The 21,409-nt window shown below is 40.4% G+C and overlaps 1 protein-coding gene across 1 annotated transcript in view; it reads left to right on the top strand.

The window, feature by feature from the left end:
• Positions 1 to 1,953: 1,953 nt before the first annotated feature.
• Positions 1,954 to 21,409, top strand: part of LOC110100804 (probable GTP diphosphokinase CRSH1, chloroplastic) — a 26,058-nt gene continuing 6,602 nt past the window's right edge. The window contains exon 1 of the mRNA XM_020828476.2: positions 1,954 to 2,397. Within this exon, the coding sequence (XP_020684135.1) occupies positions 2,008 to 2,397 (390 nt within the window). The 5' untranslated portion in view covers positions 1,954 to 2,007. The remainder of the gene's footprint in view (positions 2,398 to 21,409) is intronic.

Genomic DNA, 21,409 nt, shown 5'->3' with positions numbered 1-21,409 from the left:
TTTAAATTCCTGAGACTCAAGTGTTGTGGCACATATTTCTAACACTCAACACTATGGAGCGTTACAGTGCTGACCTTGGTTCCACTAGGGCACTGAATTATTTTCCATTTTTTAGGCACTGACACTGTAATTCCATAGTCTAGCATCGAGGCATTGTAGACACTATGACATTTAAATTTGGACCACTACGGTGTTGGCTCAATACTTGTGAATTTTTTTTACCTTTTTCTAAACATTTCCTATACAAACATAATAAAAATAACACAATTTCTCTGAATTTAAATGTAATAAATAATACACAATTTATACTTAACAATCCTAAAAACTTCTCTTTTAGCTTCAAACAATGACTATAGTCCCATATCCCTTCGTAATATTTTATATAAAATTATTACCAAGATCATCTATTCTAGGCTTGAGCCCATTATGAGCTATATCATTCGCCCCAATCAGAATGGTTTCCCCCCACAATAAATTCTCTTAGATAATATCATTATGGCTAATGAAGTGATCATTACATTTAATAATAATAAAAGGGAGAATTTCTTTTATACCAAAATTGACATATATAAAGCCTTTGATATTGTATCAAGAGAGTTCATTTTGTACATATTACAACTAAAGCTATTCCCATCAATGTTTATTAGTTGGATTAAAACTTACATCATCAATGTGTATTATTCTGTTTATTTTAATGGCTCCCTTGAGGGGTTATATGGGTATTCCTCTAGTTTAAGGAAAGGGTGCCCCTTATCTACTTATTTATTTTTGTATTATCATGGATGGGATTTCTCATCTCTTTGATAGAGCCACTTCTTCATAGAACTATAAAGCCATCAATTCGAGAGATATCGGTCTCTCCTACCTACTCAATGCTAATGACTTGTTAGTCTTTCATAAGGAGAATAACACAAATATAGAATCTCTCTGGAACATCCTTAGGAATTTTAAAACAATTTCTAGCCTAGATATGAATTATGCTAAAAGCACTATTATTGTTTTTTTTAAACATGCTCCCAACAAGAATTAGTTATTTTGTAACTACAATCTCTTTGAGACTTCCACTGCATTCACTTATCTGTGCATTCCCATCTCTACTAAAAATGTAAGAGTGGCTGATTTTTAGCTTCTTATTAGCAATGTTGCCTCCTTGCTCCAAGGATATAAGGCCAAGGTTCTTTCTTTGTTGGGCAAACTTTATTTCTTGAGATTCACTATATGAAATACAATTTTTTATTGGATTAAAGGAGCCATTTTGCCAAAAAATGTTTTAAATCCTTCAACAAGTTAGCTATTAGATTTTTATTTCATGGGGGCACTCATGTTAGGAGACTTCACCTCATATCCTGCTTGAACACTATAAGCCTAAACATCTTGGGGGACCGAGTGTCCCACTCTTGCTACTCTTACCAATGATTATAAATGTTCACTTGTTTGTCGGCTACTCTCTTATGATGTTATGTTGGCTAGATGGTGGATTGATAAGTGCTTCACTTGATGGAAGCCTTAGGCTCATGCTACAACCTTTTGGAAACACCTTATGGTAGTTGTCATTACCAAAAAATTCCTCACCTTTAACCTCTCAAATTGTAGTAAAATTTATCTTTTTTTTTTGGGACTCCTAGTGTAATGAAAAATTTCTATTGAGTTCTTCTAGTCTTTTGAAATGCCACCTAGCTAAAAAATCAAAATTTCTATAACTTTTATTATTAATTATAACTACTAGAATTTGCCTAGGACATTTCGCACAACAGTTATTTTAATTTATTCTAAAATGTGTATGATTCATATATCATTTATAAATTAATGGCACAAATTACATGTTGTTATATCATGACATTTTTTTGTTCATATTGCATGTTGAGGAAATAAAATAAATGTTATTTTACTCGGCAATTACATAACGTGGTAAACCAAAAAATTCCCACGTCAACCTTATCCGCAAGTGCACTTCCACAAATAGAAATACACTTTCCCTCTCCCAGTGGAGATGAATCCGACGCCGGAATGTCTGTTTCTACTCACCGCATTTTCCACTCTACTCCCCTCTTCACTCCAGGAACCCAACGCGCCTACCCGCCACCGCACATCTTGGTCGTCTTACCTTCACATTCCTGTTACAAACCCCACTTTGGAGTCCGCTCACTGGCTGCCGACTCTCCGATCATCCCCATGGCAGTAGACCTCAGCGGCGGTAAGATGGTGGTGGAGCTTGTGGGAGCTTTCAATGATTTAACTGGGAGAATGGGCGAGATCTCGACCACCTTCTCTTCCCAACTGCTCTTCAAGTCATTGAAGCTCACTATTCCTCTACTCAATTCTCTGCCCCATTCTTCCGACGGCCGTCCGCCGCTGTCCCGGGCGCTTTCTATCGCTTGCCTACTTGCTGATCTCCACGTATGCTGTTCAAATTTGTTACCGGAAGTAATTTGTTTGTCTTTTTTTGTTCTGTTAGAAAATTGCGTGGTAGCTGGAACAAAAAGGGGTAAAGAACATACAACTCAACTATACGTGCCAGTGTTATCTGCTTCTACATTCTCATTCTCACCATATACTTTCCCCCAAAGCTCTTTCAATTTCTTTTCTTGGATATGCAGAAACTTCCAAAGGATATCTCTACTTTAATCCTATCACAGGGATGGTGTGCACATCCATCATTGTCCTTTCTCAAGAACACATCTTTCATTTTAAACAATGTCCTTCTCCTGTTGCAGCATTAGTCAACAACAACTCTTTTTATACTCCTCTCACTCTTGTCCCCCTCTTACTCTCCACCTCAACCCGTATCTCAATTTGCAAGCCCATAACATATTTCCTTCTCTTCCTCACCTACCCACCATTCTACTCAACAATCTCCCAAACCAATTTGTTTAACAACGTCAACCAACTCTCTTGAATCTCTCACGTTACCTCCTGCTACCCCTATAGCTCGCCCCATCATTACTAGATTTAAATCTGTTCATCCGAAACCACATTATATCTTCAGTCATCTTCATTACAACAACATATTTAATGACCCCACATGCTACACTACAAATGCAAAATATCCTAATTGGGGGCAAGCATTGTATGATGAATTTCAAGCTTTATACTTAAGGCACTTGGACATTAGTACCACCTCATCCTCATCAAAATGTTCCTGGTTGTAAATAGTTCTTTCGAACTAAGCTTAATGATGAAGGTTTTATTGCTCAATATAAGGCTCGTCTGTTAGCGCAAGGCTCTCAATAAGAATATGGGTTGGACTTTATTGAGACATTTAGTTCTGTTGTCAAACTACAAACTACTTTTTTTTTCTCTCCACTACTCTTCGCAACCAATGAGAAATTAGCCAACTAAATGTGTCTAATGCCTTTCTCCATGGGCAATTATTTGAGATTGTCTACATGATTGAACTTCCCGATTTTAAAGATCCCAATCGTCCAACATATGTTTGCAAACTTCATAAGGCTATCTATAGTATAAAGTAAGCTCCTCAGCAATTGTTTTCCATCTTCACTGAGAATCTTATTCAATGGGGCTTCGCAGTCAGTACAGCTAATCCATCACTCTTAATCTACTCTAAATACTCTACATTACTTTACCTACTTATGCATCTGAATGATATTTTTACTGATGAGTAATAATTTCAAAAATGCAACTGGTTTACTCCTACATCATTCTAACTATGCTTCAGCAATCTTACATTGTGCATGTATGGTTGAGTGTAAACCTCTCTTAGAAATATATTTCTAGCAAATTTAAACCTTTTAGAAATATATTTCTAGCAAAAAGGGCGATTCACCAGATGCTATGCTTCCTTTTGCTGACCCAACCAGTTACAGACACCTAGTGGGTGAAGAAAGACCTGCACTGGTTAGTAAAGCAGCAGACAGAACATAGATAGTGAATTAATTTTCATTTCATCCCATGTTACAGGAATACACAGTGTGAGTGTTTTATAGAGGTATTAGGAGACAGGTCGTTGGAGAATGTTAGCTAGCGGTTTGTGGCAGACTGCGGTATCAGGTGAGTGGGTTTGTGCTGCTGATGTAGGTGTACACAATAGTGTGGTTGAATTGCAAGTGATAGTTAGAGATGTGTTAACAGCCCCCCTCAAATGAACTCTCTGATTTGTAGATAGTTAATTTGTCTCTCATAGCCGCAAATATGATAGCTGACATGAGCTTGGTGAGTATGTTCGCCGACTGATCAATAGAGCTGATGTGTGAAACCTCGATTGCTTTGTTTTTGATATGATCATTTATGAAGTGGTGATCTATCTCAATATGTTTGGTTTTCGCGTGAACAACTGGGTTATTCGCGAGAGCCAGAGCGGAGACATTGTCGCAGAAGATTGGGGTTGGTGGTTGTTGTGAGACCTAGAAATCATCTATTAGACGACGTAGCCAAAGAACGTCGAAGGTTGCAGCAGTGAGGGCCCTATATTCAGCTTCCGTGGAGGATCGCCATGGTAACACTCCATGATATGAGATTTTGGCCGAGATAAGTGCAGATTCCAATAATGGATTTCTTGTCTTCAGAGTTGGATGCCCAGTCCGCATTGCTGTATGTGGAGAGGTTTAGTTTGCCGGGAGAAAGTGGTAACCCATAGTTTTGCATCCCCTTGATGTACTTGAGGAGATGTTTGAGAAGCAGATGGTCTTGAACGGTTGGGTTGTGCATATGTTGACATATAACGTTGGTTGCAAAGGCAATGTCAGGCCTTGTCACGGTGAGGTATTGCAGAGAGCCTGCAAACTGACGGTAGAGTGTTGGATTCTCATATGGAGTTTGATTTGTGAATGTCTAGGAGTTCTTTGTGGAGATGGGAGTTGCTATTGGTTTACATGAGTCAAACCCAGAGGAGAGCAGAATATCTTTGGCATAGTGCGACTGATGCAGAAATAGGACGGCATTGGCGTGAATGATTTGAATGCCAAGGAAAAGTTTTGTTGTACCTAGCTGCTTCAGTGCAAAGGTTTGTTGATGTTGATTTAGGAGTAGCTGTATGGTATTTGGATGATTCCCAGTCAGGAGCAGATCATCTACATAAATCAATAGATAGAGTTGAACGTGTTGAGTGGTGTAGAGCAATAGAGACCGGTCAGCTTGACTAAACCGAAAACCATAGTTGAGGAGGAATTTGGTGAGCTTGTGGAACCACTGCCTCGGAGCCTGTTTGAGGCCGTAGATGGCCTTGTTTAGTTTTCACACATGATTAGGATACCGAGAGTTGATGAAACCTTGTGGTTGCTGCATAAAAACTTCTTCTAGAAGTTCACCGTGAAGAAAGGCGTTGGCAACATCAAATTGTAGAATTGGCCAGTTTCTTTGAAGTGAGATGATGATAAGTACTCTAATGGTTGACATTTTACTATTTTAGCCACTGGGCTAAATGTCTCTTGATAGTTAATGTCGTGCTGCTGAGTGTAGCCTTGTGCTACAAGTCTTGTTTTGTGACGATTGACCGTGCCGTCAGTGTTCATTTTGGTTTTGTATGTCCACTTACATCCTAATACTGGAGCATGATGTGGAGGTGTGAGAGACCATGTGCCCTATTTTTGAAGGGCCATGAATTCAGCCGACATAGCATTTCTCCACGTGGACATTTTGGCTGCTTGAGAGTAGCAGGAGGGTGTGTGAGTCGAGTCTGTTATGGCAAGTAGATCGGATATCTTCTTTGACTTAAGATGACCTGTTTGAAACCTGGTTTGCATTTGGTGTAGGGAAACCTGGCATGGTTTTGGAGAATTTGGTGTGGTTGTGTGAGATGACTAAGATGTGTGGGAAGAGGAGTGGTTTGGTTGAGAAGGTGCATGTTGGGTGTTTGGAGAGTCTGGTTCTGAAGAAGGTTGGGTAGGTAATTGCGGGGGAGTGGAGTATGTGGATGTAGGAATTAGTAGGAGAGGTGAAGGGGAGGTAGATTTGGTGATGGTTGGTGTTTGTATGTGATTTGTTGAGGGGAAGTGTTGTTCTTGAAAGATAACATGATGAGAGATGTGAAGCTTTTGATTTTGAGGGTTGTAACAGCGGTATCCTTTATGGGATGTGGAGTAGCCTAGGAAGATACAGGCGATGGAGCAAGGTGCTAGTTTGTGGGGTGTTTGAGGTTGAAGCTAAGGAAAGCACAAGCATCCGAATGTTTTTAGATGCTCATACTTGGGTGGGTGACCATGTAGAATCTGATAGGGAATTTGAGATTTGAGGGAGGAGGTTGGCAGTCTATTTATGAGGTAATTGGCTGATTGGACAGCTTCAACCTAGAAATTTGGTTTTAGATTTGCAGCGTGCAGGAGAGTGTGTCGTTTCAATGAGGTGTCTGTGTTTCCTCTTAGACACTATGTTTTTCTCCGGAGTGTAAGAACAACTAAACTCGTGACTAATGCCGTGAGTGAGGAGTTGTTTAAATGCTTGGTTGGTGAATTCTCCGCCCCCATTCGAGCAGAGTGTGCCTAAGGGAGATTTGAAGTGATTTTTTATCATATTACAGAAGTGTTGAAATTTTAGAAAGCTTTCATTTTTGGAGTGCATTATATATAACCAGTAGAATCGAGAACAACCATCTATAAATATTATATAGTATCGATATCCAAGTAGGGATGAAACTGGGGAGGGGCCCAAACGCCTGTGTGTATTAAACTGAAAAGGGAGGATACATGATTGGCTTCCATAGGAAAATGAAGCTTGTGGCTTTTGGCCACTTTACAGGAAGTACAGAAGAAATTTGGAGAGCTATTACATGTATTAGGTAGTAACTTGGAGAGAATTTTCATCGTGCGATGGAGAGGATGACCTAGTCTGGCATGCCAAAGAGAGATGGAGTCGAGCTTGGTGCTGAGAGCTTGAACGGAGTTGTGATGTTGAGTGCGAGGAGGGTAGATTCTATTTTGATTATGTCCATGGAGTAGAATTTTGTTGTCTAGGAGGTCCTTCATGACAAATCCATTGGAGTAAAAGGAAATGGAGCATTTATTGTCAGTAGTAAGTCTAGAGATAGAAAGTAAATTGTGAGTGAGGGAAGGTATGTGGAGAAGATGTCTTAATTTAAGCTTACGATTGGTATCAGGTAGAGGTAGAAGGCCAGCCCCACTGTGCTGAATTGGAAGAAACGATCCACTTGTCGTTGCGACTGAATCTTGTCCCTGATACGGAGTAGAGTGTTGTAGGTTTGTAATGTCCGACGTGAGATGGGTTGATGCACCGGAGTACAGTATCCAGTCGGTTGCAGGAGTTGGCTGATTCTAAGTGAGAAATACTCGGGTATTGGAGGGTGTTTGAGGTACATAGCTGGAGTTGTATCTGTGGCAGCATGACAGAGCTAGATGACTTGGTTTTCCACAGATCGGTTAATCAACACCCTTTGCTGTAGATGGTGGCGATATGTCAGAAATGGCAGATGAACTGAAGAGAGCTCTGCGACCTCTGTTACTCTTGAAGGTAGATGAGCGTCCACGGCCTCATGACGCATACAATGCTTGATGATTAGTGTTTGTAGTGGCATCTTGCTGTATCTCCATTTGCAGGTTTATTTCTTCAATACAGAGTAGGGAGTAGAGGGATTCAAGAGTTATGGAATGGGGTGAGGTGCGTATAGCAGCCTTGAATGGGTTGTACGAGGGTGGTAGGCGTTTGAGTGTGTAGAGGATGATATCCTCTGTATCTATGCGACACCCTGCAACAGCTATGTTATCCACTAGAGATTTGATTTTTGCTAGGTATTGTGATACCGTTTGGTCGCGCATTTGAGTGTTGTGAAGTTCATTCTTCAACTGTATGACTCCCGACCGGTTTGTAGGTTGCAGGCGAAGCTCTAGCGCAGTCCAGATTTCGTGAGAAGTCTTGAGATGCAAGATATATGGGAGCACTGATGGTGAAATGGTGGAGAAGAATGTTGAAATGAGGTTCTAATCTACGAGTTTCCATAACTTGTAGTCAGTCGACGAGATATTGGTGTCTGTGGTTTCTTGCGGGCAGAGGCGTGTCCCGGAGATGTACCCATAGAATTCGTTCGCTGCAAATGCTTGATAGATCTGAAGATGCCAGTAGCGTAGTTGTCTATCGTGAGTTGAGTGTGTATAATAGACTTGAGGTTGGACATTAGGAACTTGAGGGATGGAGGTATGATAACGGCTGTCATGGAGGCAGAGAGAGTGGATGAGGAAGTAGATTAAGAGGGAGAAGCTTGTTCCGTCATCGTGGAGGAGGAGAAGGTCGGCCTAGCATCACCGCTCTGATACCATGAAGAAAGACCTGCACGGGTTAGTAAAACAGCAGAAAGACATAGATAGAGAATTAATTTTCATTTCATCCCATGTTACAGGAATACAGTGTGAGTGTTTTATAGAGGTATTAGGAGACAGGTTGTTGGAGAATGTCAGCTAGCGGTTTGTGGCAGACTGCGGTATCAGGTGAGTGGGTTTGTGCAGCTGATGTAGGTGGAACACAATAGTGTGGTTGAACTGCAGGTGATAGTAAGAGTTGTGTTAACAGCGGGATCTCTACAATATCTTATCATAACTAGACAAAATTTATTCTTTGTTATAAACCAAGTCTGTCAATATATGCAAGCTCTTCAAAACCAGCATTTTCATATGTTAAAACGAATTCTCTGCTGCATAAAAGGAACCTTTCAATCTTGGCTTACCTATTGAACCCTGTAATTCAACATTTATATGCCTTTTTTTATGTTGATTGGGCTGATAATAAACAAGATTTTAAATTGACTATTGGCTATTGTGTGTTTCTTGGGTCAACTATTATCTCTTGGTATGCCAAAAAACAATCTACAGTAGCCCACTCCTGAACAAAAGCTGAATATAGAGTACTTACTATAACAACCATCGAACATTATTTGGCTTCACCGCCAACTACTTGAGTTTCAAGTTCCTCATTCACATCTGACCCTCATGTATTGTTATAATATTTCAGCCATCGTTTTAGGGACCAATCCGCTTTTTCATGTCAGAATTGAACACATTCAGATAGATCATCACTTTATTCGTTAATGTCCCAAATCTAAAATAGTTATCGTTCATCATATCTCTACTACAGATTAAACAGCAAATATATTAACCAAAGGTCTACCTAATAGCAGATTTCTACTTCTCCAATACAAATTAATGCTCTGCTCTCAGATCATCAATTTGCAGGGGCCTGATAATGGTAGTGATAAAGGAAGCAAACCCAACATTACTTCTTATGATGGCATTTCATTTTATACTGCATAAACTCCTCTCCACCTCCTTTGAGCTCCGCCACTGATGTTGCCAGGAAGATTAATCACAGCCATTGCTCCATAACTAACTAATTTTCTCTAAACGTTAGATGCACAGTCCATTCAGCTCACGGTATAGCCTTCTACCTATATATATACAACTACTGTACATGTAAATTGGTTGTTTACAATGAATAAATCATAAAGGTTTTACGTTCTCTGCTTTCTAAAGTTTCTTCTATTCTTTTCCATTCCGTCTGCTTCTCTTTTCACTGGATTCATTTTGCTGAATTTTTACTTTCTATCTGAATACTTATTCATCCATGAGTAAGTATTCTATCAGGATGCTTCATCATCTTAAGGTACAAGGCTTAAACAATGGAATGAGAAATAATGTTAGCGGTGAATCTGCTGTCAATAAGTATTTCACACACATTTCTATTAATTGTGCACTTTATTTGAATATAGTGTCGCTGTGTGTTGATGGGCTGCCTAAAAGCAATCAATAGTTTCTTCAAGATAGACTATGGCGTCCCCATAATGTCCATGCACTTCCTGAACATTGACCTCTTTAGTCTCAGCATCAACCTGTTAATCCTCCTAAAATTTGTCTTCCAATAGCTGATTTAGTTTCTGTGAGGAGCATGTATTAGATTTGTGATTATGTTGGAAGTAGCGGAAACACTTGCGATTGGTGGGTTTAGCACAAGGATTGTTTTTATTTTTAGATTTAGCCTTGCCTGCAAATATTGTTTCAGCAAATAATTTAACTTTGGTAACTGTTTGATGTTGGGAAGAACCTGGCTTGGGGCCTTGTTAGGGAAACTTGTTGTCAGGAAAGTATTAATTGGGTGCCTTCAGCAATGAACTGCACTTGTTATTTCGGTTGAGCTGTAGTTCCACTTTATATGTGAAATTCACGGTTAAGGAAATAGATCAAGCCAAATTCAATTCTAGTTTGTCATAGATTGCATCTCTACGTCCTCCAATGTATCTTGCATCCAACTAATTATTCAATACTTTTAGATTACTCTGATTACTGAGTTGGCAAAATTCTTTGTTGTGTTCTTAGATTGATTCTCTTGTGAGCAATGAGATATTGTACTTATATTATTTGCTCAAAATCAGGTGGCAAGAAATATCCCCTAAGAAATTGTTTCTTTTAGAATCAACTTTGAATGTTGCCCTTTCCTTCTCGTATGCGAGAGTGCTGTAGTTGAAACCATCAATGCAGTTGAAACCACCAAAAGTATGATCCTTTCTTTGGTCGGAGAGTTATGTATTTAACCTTCTTTTTCATTAGAATCTCCGTATACTTGAAGAAAATTTCTACTGCTTGCTCCCAAATGAGATAATCTTTGATGTCCAAATGCCCATCAAAAAAATTAATATCTATTTTAACACAAAATCCATTACAATTAATGCCATGAGTGACGCAGGACCTAACGCTTGTATTTCTAAATACCCACCTATTTTTGGATAGCTCTTAGGCTGTAGCGTTTAGTCTTGCCAATTGTATTAGTTTGGTATAAATAGCTGGCTAATATGGAAAAAAAAGGCAGTGAAGTATTTCTTGAATTCAGACTTGGTTCTGTTTCCTTTTTCCTGTTTCTCTTTCCCGCCATTTGTCTTCTGTATCCTGAATCTTCTCAGGTGGTGAAGCTGGGAAGGTGCAGTAGAGCCTGTGGGCAACTTGTTCTGAGAATTCCGGTGATCACCCCTTGAGCAGACGGAGGCGGTGTCATCTGGTATCAGAGCCGGCAAGATGCCGCCACAGAGAGGAACCGCCAACGCCCGGTGCGTGACACGGTTGTTGAAGACTTGCAAAGGGAGATTCAAAGACTACAACAAGAACTTGCAATGCGAGATCAACAAGAGGTGGATGGGCGACAAGAAGAAGAAGACGTTAATCCATTCCACCAAGAAACATCGAGCGACGAAGAAGTTCGTCCAAGAAGGCTCCGGCAGGACCGCCTACCTGGTCGAGTGGACAGTGGAATCAAAATTGATCTTCCGGAATTTGAGGGACGGATGGATCCTAATGAATTCTTGGACTGGCTGCATACAATCAAGCGAATTCTTGATTTCAAGGAGATTCCTGCGGAGAAAATTGTTAAATTAGTGGCCATTAAACTAAAGAAGGGTGCTTCTCTGTGGTGGGAGAATCTGAAACGTAGTCGGGATTGAGAAGGACGGAGCAAGATCACTAGTTGGAAAAAGATGAAAAAAGAATTGCAACGTAATTATCTCACTGACTACCATCGGCGAAATTTGTTCTTAAGGATGCATCGTCTCCAACAGCAGCACCTAACAGTCAAAGAGTATGTAGCTGAATTTGAGCAGCTCGCGCTGAAATGTGATTTTAATGAGCCAGTGGAAGACACCATAGCCCGATTCTTGGAAGGGCTACTGCCGTCGATTGCCCACGTCGTCCAACTACAGCCACATTGGATGCTTCAAGATGTCATCAACCTATCTCTTTAGGTAGAAAGACGAAAAAAATCGTCTAAGAGTGCACCATTCAAATCCAAAGATGTAGTGGGGGAGAAATCTACTCAATTTCAGCGGAGTGGAACCTCAGCCTTACAAGAGAAACCTCAACGGCCACAAGAAAAATCTCCGGGCCATCAGTGGAATCCTCCTTCAGCGTCCGGCAGTACCCCAACTCGGAAATGCTTCAAGTGCCAAGGCTTTGGTCACATTGCCTCCAGCTGCCCCACAAGGAGAATCGTGACCATCATGGAAGAAGAAACCAACCCGGCGGAGGGGTGTTCAGCTGAGGGCACTGTGGAGCACCAGATAACGGCCAATCCCACTGTCATTGAGGCCGATGAAGGAAATCTGCTAGTGCTTAGAAGGCTGTTGAGCAGTCAAAAGGAAGAGCCAGAGCAACGCCATAATCTTTTTCGCACTAGTGTACCATCAACGATCGAGTCTGTCAAGTTATTGTGGACAGTGGCAGCTGCGAGAACATAGCCTCTTGTACTTTGGTAGAAAAACTGCAGCTACCTACCGTAAATCACCCCCAACCATATGCGCTGCCATGGATCCAGAAGGGCAATGCGATCGAAGTTACTAAACGTTGCCTTGTCCACTTTTCGATTGGCAAGTTTAAAGACCAAGCCTGGTGTGATGTCCTGCCCATGGATGCCTGCCATTTGCTATTAGGGAGGCCATGGCAATTTGACAGAAAAATTGTCCACGATGGAGCGGCTAATACATACACCCTGACTCAAGGTAAGGAAACTATTGTGCTCATGCCTTTGAAACTCAATGCCGAAGAACAGGTGAATGAGCAACTGATGTTGAGCAAATCCGAATGCAAGCTGGCCATTCAGCAAGTGGAAGGGGGATACTTGGTACTTGTCAAAGAAGCTGAGAAGAAAACGACCACCCTCCCACCAGAGTTGCTGTCGTTGCTCGATGAATATAAGGAGGTATGGGTGGAAGAGCTGCCAGCAGGATTACCACCCCTGCGCGAAATTCAGCACGCCATAGATCTCCAGCCGGGGGTCACGCTACCTAATTGGCCGCCCTATCGACTCCGACCCGACGAGCATCAAGAATTAAGAAGACAAGTTGAAGACTTATTGGCCAAGGGCTACATTCGTCCTAGTATCAGTCCGTGCGCCGTCCCAGCTTCACTGGTGCCAAAGAAAGATGGCTCTTATCGAATGTGCGTCGACAGTCGAGCGATCAATAAAATTACGGTGCGTTACCGGTTTCCTATACCGCGTATAGATGACTTATTCGATCAGCTGCAAGGGGCTACCATCTTCTCCAAACTCGACTTGAGGAGCGGCTATCATCAGATACGCATACGGGAAGGCGATGAATGGAAAACCGCCTTCAAGGTTCGCGACGGACTCTACGAATGGTTGGTAATGCCCTTCGGACTGTCGAATGCGCCAAGCACGTTCATGCACCTCATGAATCAGATCTTCTAACCGCTATTAAGCAAATTTGTGATCGTCTACTTCGACGACATCTTGATATACAGTCCGGACTTACACTCCCATTTACAACATTTGAAGCAGGTCTTACAAATTTTGAAAGAACAGAGGTTATATTGCCATCAGAAGAAATGTCAATTCCTGGATCCCAGAATTCGGTTCTTGGGGTTCATTCTCTCAGCTGAGGGCATTGAAGTAGACCCGGATAAAGTCGAAGTTATTGTCAGTTGGCCCGCCCCCTGCTCGTTCACGGATGTGCGAAGATTTTAGGCTTGGCATCTTTCTACCGCCGGTTTATTGCTAATTTCAGCACCATTTCCGCTCCTCTCACCGTTTAGCTGTACACCAGAGGCTCAGGTCAGCTTCGATGAACTAAAGAAGAAGATGACGTCGACGCCAGTCTTACGCCTCCCTAACTTCAACAAATTGTTTCAAGTTGAATGTGATGCGTCTAACATGGGCATAGGAGCTGTTTTAAGTCAAGAAGGGCAACCTATCGCATATTTCAGTGAGAAACTAAATGAAGTGCAACAAAGATACTCCACCTACGATAAAGAATTTTATGCTATCATTCGAGTTTTACACCACTGGAGCCATTACCTGCTGTGCAAGGAGTTCATCCTGTTTACTGATCATGCCGCTTTAAAGTTCTTAGAAAGCCAAAAAAAGTTGTAAGGAAGGCATGCCACCTGGTCAGAATTTCTGGCTGCATTTCAGTTTCTGCTCAAGCATAAGGCCGGGAAAGATAATCAGGTTTCCGACGCTCTCAGCCGGCGTTTTGTTCTGCTACAGACGATACAAGCCAAATTAATCGGCTTTGACGCTATCAAGGAGTTGTACCCTCTGACCCGGATTTTGGGGATGTATGGGAGCTTTGCAAGAATGCTCCCTACCTACCAATTGTTCTACATCAAAGATGATTTTCTGTTCCATCATACTAGAATTTGTATTCCGAATTGCTCCCTTAGGCTGGCCTTGATTGCTGAGTGCCACGACGGAGGACTGTCCGACCACTTTGGGCGTGACAAAACACTGATTCTCACCATGGAAAATTTTTTTTGGCCGTCCATCAAAAAGAGATGTTATTCATTATACTCGAAGTTGCCAAATCTGTAAATGGGCCAAAACATCTCTTACCAATGCTGGGTTGTATTCTTCATTACCTATTCCTCTCCGACCATGGGAAGATGTTAGTATGGACTTCATCGTGGGACTACCACGGACCCAGCGAAATAAAGACTTCGTCTTGGTCGTCGTCGATAGGTTCTTTAAGATGACCCATTTCGTTGCTTGCAGCAAGAATTTGGATGCTACCTATATCAGTGATATCTATTTTAAAGAAATAGTGCGCCTTCACGGTATACCACGGACGATCATCTCCGACCGGGATGTCAAATTCCTCAGTCACTTCTAGCGAACTTTGTGGGGAAAGCTGGGAACGCGGCTTCAGTTTAGCTCGGTAGCTCACCCCCAGACTGATGGACAAACCGAAACAGTCAATCGAAGTTTAGGTAACTTGCTGCGGTGTTTTGTGGGGAAGAACTTGAAACAATGGGACCTCATCCTACCTCAAGTTGAGTTCGCATTCAATCGATGTACTAATCAGACGACCGGACACAACCCATTTGAGATTGTCTATGGTAACAACCCGCTCACACCTCTTGATTTGTTACATGCATTGTCATTGTCTGCTTGTAGCAAGGACGGGGAGCGACGCAGCGAAGAAATCAAGAAACTACACCAACAAGTGAGGGACAAGATTGCAAAACAGAATTCTAAATATCAAAGCCAAACCAATAAGCATAGAAGACCAGTTGTCTTCCAGGTCGGCGACTTGGTCTGGATCAAATTAATGAAGGAGCGGTTTTCACCAGGGCCGTTTGGGAAGCTGAAACCAAAAGCAGATGGTCCCTTTCGAGTTCTCAACAAGATCAATGAATGCCTATGAAATAGAACTTCCAGGCGATTACAACGTGTCGGCAGTTTTTAATGTAGCTGATTTAACTCCACATTTTGATATAGAAGACGTCTTCCCCACCCCGGGTGAATGACGCATGAGCTAACGCTTGTATTTCTAAATACCCCCCTATTTTTGTATAGCTCTTAGGCTGTAGCGTTTAGTCCTGCCAATTGTATTAGTTTGGTATAAATAGTTGGCTAATATGGAAAAAAAGGCAGTGAAGTATTGCTTGAATTCAGACTTGGTTCTGTTTCTATTTTCCTGTTTCTCTTTCCCGCCATTTGTCTTCTGTATCCTGAATCTTCTCAGGTGGTGAAGCTGGGAAGGTGCAGTAGAGCCCGTGGGCAACTTGTTCTGAGAATTCCGGTGGTCACCCCTTGAGCAGACGGAGGCGGTGTCAATGAGGCCCATACTGTTGACTGATCTGAGCATCTGCCTAGATTAATTCTTCATGTTTTAATTCATATAGGTCGAAACTACGTCTCACATCTTGTTCACCGTTGAAATAGAGTCACAAAATGGCCTCCTGGCATCCTCTGTAGATCTTGCGTGCCAAAAAAAATCATGTTGGGTTACTGGAGTAGTGGTTGCCTTTCTAATCTGGTTGTTGGATTATTGGAGGCCGCTGTTTTGAGGCTCTGGATCTCCCAACTTATCTTGATGGAGAACCTGATAAATTCAGTGGCTAGCACATACATTCATTGCGCAATACTAGCTTATGCCGCCCAAAGTGATTCCAGGCTTTGATCGCTGTTGATAGCCCTCTTTTTGCTGCCTTCCGCTATACCTCCTAGCGGATTGAGCTCTGATACCACTGTAGTGTGTTTCTAGCAGGTAGTAAACAAACGGAAATGAAGAACAAAAAAACTAAGTATCTTGTGTATTTAAAATGTAATAGTCTACCTACCTTTGGAGAAGCTTCAGCAGTATATACTACGGTTACTCTTTCTTCCTTCCTATACCCAAACGAAACAAATTACGGTAAAAACAAAATAAAATTCTTACCAACTTAAAAGGAGCAACAAGCTGAAACTCTAAAACAAGATGGAAGAGAAGTTATAACAAAAAATGGAGCTGACAGTAACATGTTACACAGCAGCCAAAAAAGTTAAGTTTTTTCACATAAAACACTGGTATTTCAACTGTTTAATGATTTGGGCTCCAAGAATTCGACGCGCTCCGGTTTCTCTGCGCCATTCTTTTATTCTTGTTTGTTTATGGAGGAGAGTTTTAACTGAGCTTAGGTTCCGGATGAATTTTCAGAAGGCAGATTGGGTTTTAGATAAGATACTACCCAGAGATTTCGCCCTCATTTTGTGAGGATTATTTTATCTGAGTTTTGGTGTCTTAGAGGCGCAAGCCCCTATGGTTAATTACCCCTCACGATAATGAGAGAGAACTTTCAATTAAGGCTAGTCATTAAAGAGGTCACATAGGTTGTAAATCCAGCAGATAATAACAACTGTTTTAGGGTTTGAATTTGATTTTATGATGTGGAATTTATCATCATGAACTTAATTGGTGGTGGGGGGAATGAAGACGAGCCCGATCAAGATCCCATGGTTCTGTCATCCCGGTCCTTCATGATCCCTGGTAAACTTAGTCAGAGGAGATAATCGACCCAACCTGATAGAAGTTACCTTAGCGACAACCATGAGTTGCTTCGTTCAAGAATACCTTATAGACATGAGTTGGTGTTTGTCTTAGGAGATATATCAGAATCCAGCTTTGCTGACAGAGGGCTTTATGCCTATCGAATATACCTTATGATTCATTACTCAAGGGTTTGAAGCCGTTAGGGAACATACGGGCTTTGGCCGCGATTGTAATATAATGGTAGCATTTTGCGACAAAATCACCCAATCAGATGGCACATGTCACATCCATGCTAGCAAGAGACTATTTAAGGATGAATCTTAGTGATACATCTGACACAACATTCACTCTTTGTGAGCTGAGGTTAATTTTAAATTTATCACACCAGACAAACGATTGCGGAAGATGGATGAGTTTTAGTTTTAAGTTTTTTGGTGATGAATTTTATTTTAAGAATTCAATCTTTTATTGGTTTTGAGATTTAACCACTCCTGTTGAGGTTTCCCGTCAACACGGCCATCATCGAGGTGATATTAAAGTCACTTGTATTTTCGTTGGAATTTGAGAGGCATTTTGCAATTCAAGTCATGTCAACTCCAGTCATTTCGAAGAGGAGGATGAGACTTGAGTATTTGACACACACATCCTTCTTGGATCGTTAGATTTAGGAATCATCTGTGACGATTGGAGCACATGCGGGTTGTATTTAGTTTGAAAATATAACGTTATATTTGTGAGCATTTAATCCTGCGCAGCATTCTCGGACATTTGTATTTTGTAACTTTAATACGTTTTTTGGAGCACATGCATGATATATTTTAATATACAGATTGGAGTTATTATAGAGATATAGCCTTCTGTTCTCTTGTACGAGTGTTGCGGATCCGGTGGCATTTACTCTAATTCACTTGTATACAATCAAATGGATTATAGCTTCATTACATTTATAGATTTCCTGAAGTAGCAAGTAATCATCAAACTCATAGATTATAGCTTTCTTGATCAATAAGACCCTTGTTTTTTAAATTACATTCCTTGCATCATTGACATTTGATGAAGATGGATTTAGAAGTGTTGTATATCTCTCCTATAATTGAAGGGAAGGAACTAGTCCATTTCTCATAAGAATTAACTTATTTGTCCCCATGCCATATTCATAACAACTAATAGGATAAGGGCTATGAATTTCTTATTTAACAATTGCAATAATTGTCAGGGGAAACAATAGATAAAAGCATGCATGGTGGGATATCGGTCCTTTCCAAGGATCATAATCTTGTTGTACAAGTTGCAGAGCAAACATAAGGAGAGCTATAAAAGTTTCTTGCAAACTGGTTTGATTGGACACTTGCAGTGTTTTGGTTAACTCAATAAGAATCTCAATAAAAAAATAACATACAAATGTCTTTCATCTACTGCATTTTCATGGTTATATCAAAATGGATTTAACAAGCGATCTATCATTTCCCAAACAATGGTTAAAAGTATGACTGCTCAATCCAACATCAACTAGTATATCAAGACTCCATGTCTATTTGATTTATATTCATCATCCGATACTTCATATACATTTGCAAATAGTTTAGCCCAAATATAGTTCATTGATATCAAGATTGTAATGTAGATTTGTGAACTTCAATTGATTATAGTCTTTCCAAAGTGTTGTTAAACATCTCAGATGTGTTGAAATAAGTATGATGAAAGCTTTATTTCTTTTATTAATCGTCGTTTCATCCGCCACTATTAACATCCTAAATATACTAGCTCAATAAAGTAGTATATAGTTTCGCCCTTTTTATTAATTGAAATGACACAATTTTAATTATATATATGTATGTTTTTTTTAAATTATTAAAATAACATATTTTGTTTTGAAATTAATTATAAGGGTTCTTTATGTCATTTGAAATTTCGGTAGCCTCCCAGTTTCCCCTCCTTGCGAAGGGAGGTTGTGGATGGCACTTACCCTTTTGGTTTGACTCGACCGAATCAAATCAACGGTGAGGAATTTGGGGGAATGAATCGACCCCAGAAATACCTTCAAGTCTTCAATCCATTCAGCCGGATCAGATCGACGGCCAAGGGCATCAGGGATCCGAATCAACTGTGGGACTTCATTTATGTCTTTAATTTGTTGCAATTTGGTAATTAAGTTATTTAATTTAACTTTAAAAAATAGTTTTTATCTCCCTTGAAAATCCGGCAGCCTTCTGGTGCCCCCTCCCCGTGAGGGGAGGTTGGGGAGGACACTTGCCCTTTTGGCTTGACTCGGCCGGATAAAATCAACGGCGAGGAGTTTGAGGTAGTGAATCAACGCCAGAGTTGTCTTCAAGCCTTTGATCAACTCGTATTATATTATATATAAATATAGAGGGAGGAAAGCCCGATCGGGCATGGATCGGAGGCAAAAGTCACGCGCGGAGGGGGCGGCAGTGGGAAGAGTGGGAGTCAGTCGGATGCAGAGGAGGCAAGCCTGCGGCGAGCTAGTTCGTGAGAGTTCGTTAGGGATGTTAGGCCCTATATGAACTGGCCCAAGGCTAATAAAGAGAGGTGATTTGGAAAAGAATAATCTTTTAAACAAAGATAAAAACCCAAACCAAAATCACCACAAAAAAGTGCGGAAGAAAAAATAAATGCGAAAGCAAATAATAAGAAAAGAACACAACGGATTTTATAGTGGTTCGGTCAAACCTTGACCTACGTCCACTCCTTAGAGGTACCTTCCAAGTATTGCACTAAAATAAGTGTCTCTCCTTTAGCCCCCATAGCTAGGCGGAGAAACCCTTACAAAATCACTTCCACCTTCCCCGGTGTGGCGGAGTCGCCGGGTCTTTTGACACCAAAGAAATCTTTTTCTTTGGTGAACTTACCTCGAGACAAGCCTTGAATCCGATGGTACTAAGGTGCGAGTTCGCCGGAGCATCCGTGTGGATCCCCCACCACACTCCCTTGAGTTCCTCCCCCTCACAGGATCTTCTCCCTCTCAAACTCCACCCTTTCCTCTCTCCCTTTCAAGCTCTCTCTTTAAGTTTCCCCCACAAGAACGAAGCTACAATGGCTGCCAAAGACACTTACAAAGTGCCTTGTCATAGCTTAAATAGAAGAGCTAAAAACGAGCTCATTAATGCAAGTTGCTGACATTATCGTCCTGGCCGATTAGTTCAAATATGAGGAAAATCCTCCTGAATATCGCCTTGAAATGAAGCTGGACGATATCTAATCGTCCCGGACAATCTTGCGATCGGCCTGGACGAAATCCCCATTAATTGCTTTCCAAAACTGCCTGAGAAATTTTGGAAAAATTGACCTGGATCGGCTAGGACGATATTTTATAGTCCAGGCCGATATACCAGGACGATATCCAAAAATAAGATTTTCCTAAGTAGATATGGCGGCAGATTCTTGCTGAATTGAGCCGATCGTCCTGGCCGATATAAAATCGTCTAGGACGATGTGTTTTGCACAATGACGGCTGATTTATTGAGGATGCCCTAATTAGGGTTTCTGCTTTTGGACAGATCGTCCAGGCCGATATAAATATCGTCCGGGATGATATTACCAAAAATAGAAAACTTTATGGTCCCGTTAGAAACTCTTCCAAGTTACAAAGTATCAGGACCCACAACAAATACAATAGACTCAAGAAAGGAAAAAGTGTACAAACTGACTCAGACCTAGTCTACCCAATCTTGAGCTGATTCCAAATGGCAGTCCGATCGTGTGAATCTAAAATGTTAGTAGAAAAAAGTCATAGATAAAAAGAATGTTTGCTATCATCAAAATCATAAGCCATAGATTCGCAACAATCTCTCCCTTTTTGATGATGACAAATATTTCAATTTGAATTTTCAAAAAAGTAACTTCTCCTAATCTCCCCCTTACTAGAATAAACCCTTTTAAAAAAAATAGGGGAGATAAAAATATTTTTGTTGTTTTTAATTTTTTAAAAAAACAAGATACAAAATATGATAACAGTACAAAAATTCAACTATACGTTCTCCCCCTTTGACATTATCAAAAAGAGAGGAGGCACAAACAAAAAATAAAACGAACAAAAGACAAAAAACGTTCCTTGATCTGGTAAAAAAAATATTCTTAAAATGAGAAAGTTACCTCTTGGTTTTAATAAAAAACTTAGTAGAATTCGATTGACAACGCATAGCCCAGAAAAGGTTAGAAATTCATAATTTGATAATCCAAACTCGTTCTTTTAAAGGCTCAAAAACTTTTTAATCCTATATCCAAATCAAGGAATAAACGGGAAAAAGAAACATTAATTTTTCAAAACTCCTTCCATAAAACATATATAATAGAAGATCAATGCACGAATTGATGAATTAGGAACCAAGATTTTCAAGCACAAGTTTCGAACATATCAAGGATTTTCTTAAGCTTTTAGTAGTATAAGAAAAAATAAGCATATTTTTTTTGTGGGCTCATTTTATGCCCTTTATCACTTGAATGGCTCTTTTAGCATCTTTTGATTTTAATACACTTTGTGTTTTTTTTTTTTTTAATTTGGCGTCATTGCGCATCTTTTGGTTTGGCATAATTGGCCACTTTTTTTTTTTAAATTATTTTCAAAAAATATATTTTCTTTCTTATATTTTCAAAACCAAAGTAAACCCAAATTATTGACAACACAAACAACTTGATTAAGAAAATTTTATGGTGGATTCAACAATCTTGTAAAAGATTCCTATG

Source organism: Dendrobium catenatum, unplaced genomic scaffold, assembly GCF_001605985.2.
Source record: "Dendrobium catenatum unplaced genomic scaffold, ASM160598v2 fragScaff_scaffold_716, whole genome shotgun sequence".
Classification (NCBI taxonomy): domain Eukaryota; kingdom Viridiplantae; phylum Streptophyta; class Magnoliopsida; order Asparagales; family Orchidaceae; genus Dendrobium; species Dendrobium catenatum.
The sequence above is the reverse complement of the archived record's forward strand: the minus strand, read 5'-3'. Positions and strand labels throughout refer to the sequence as shown.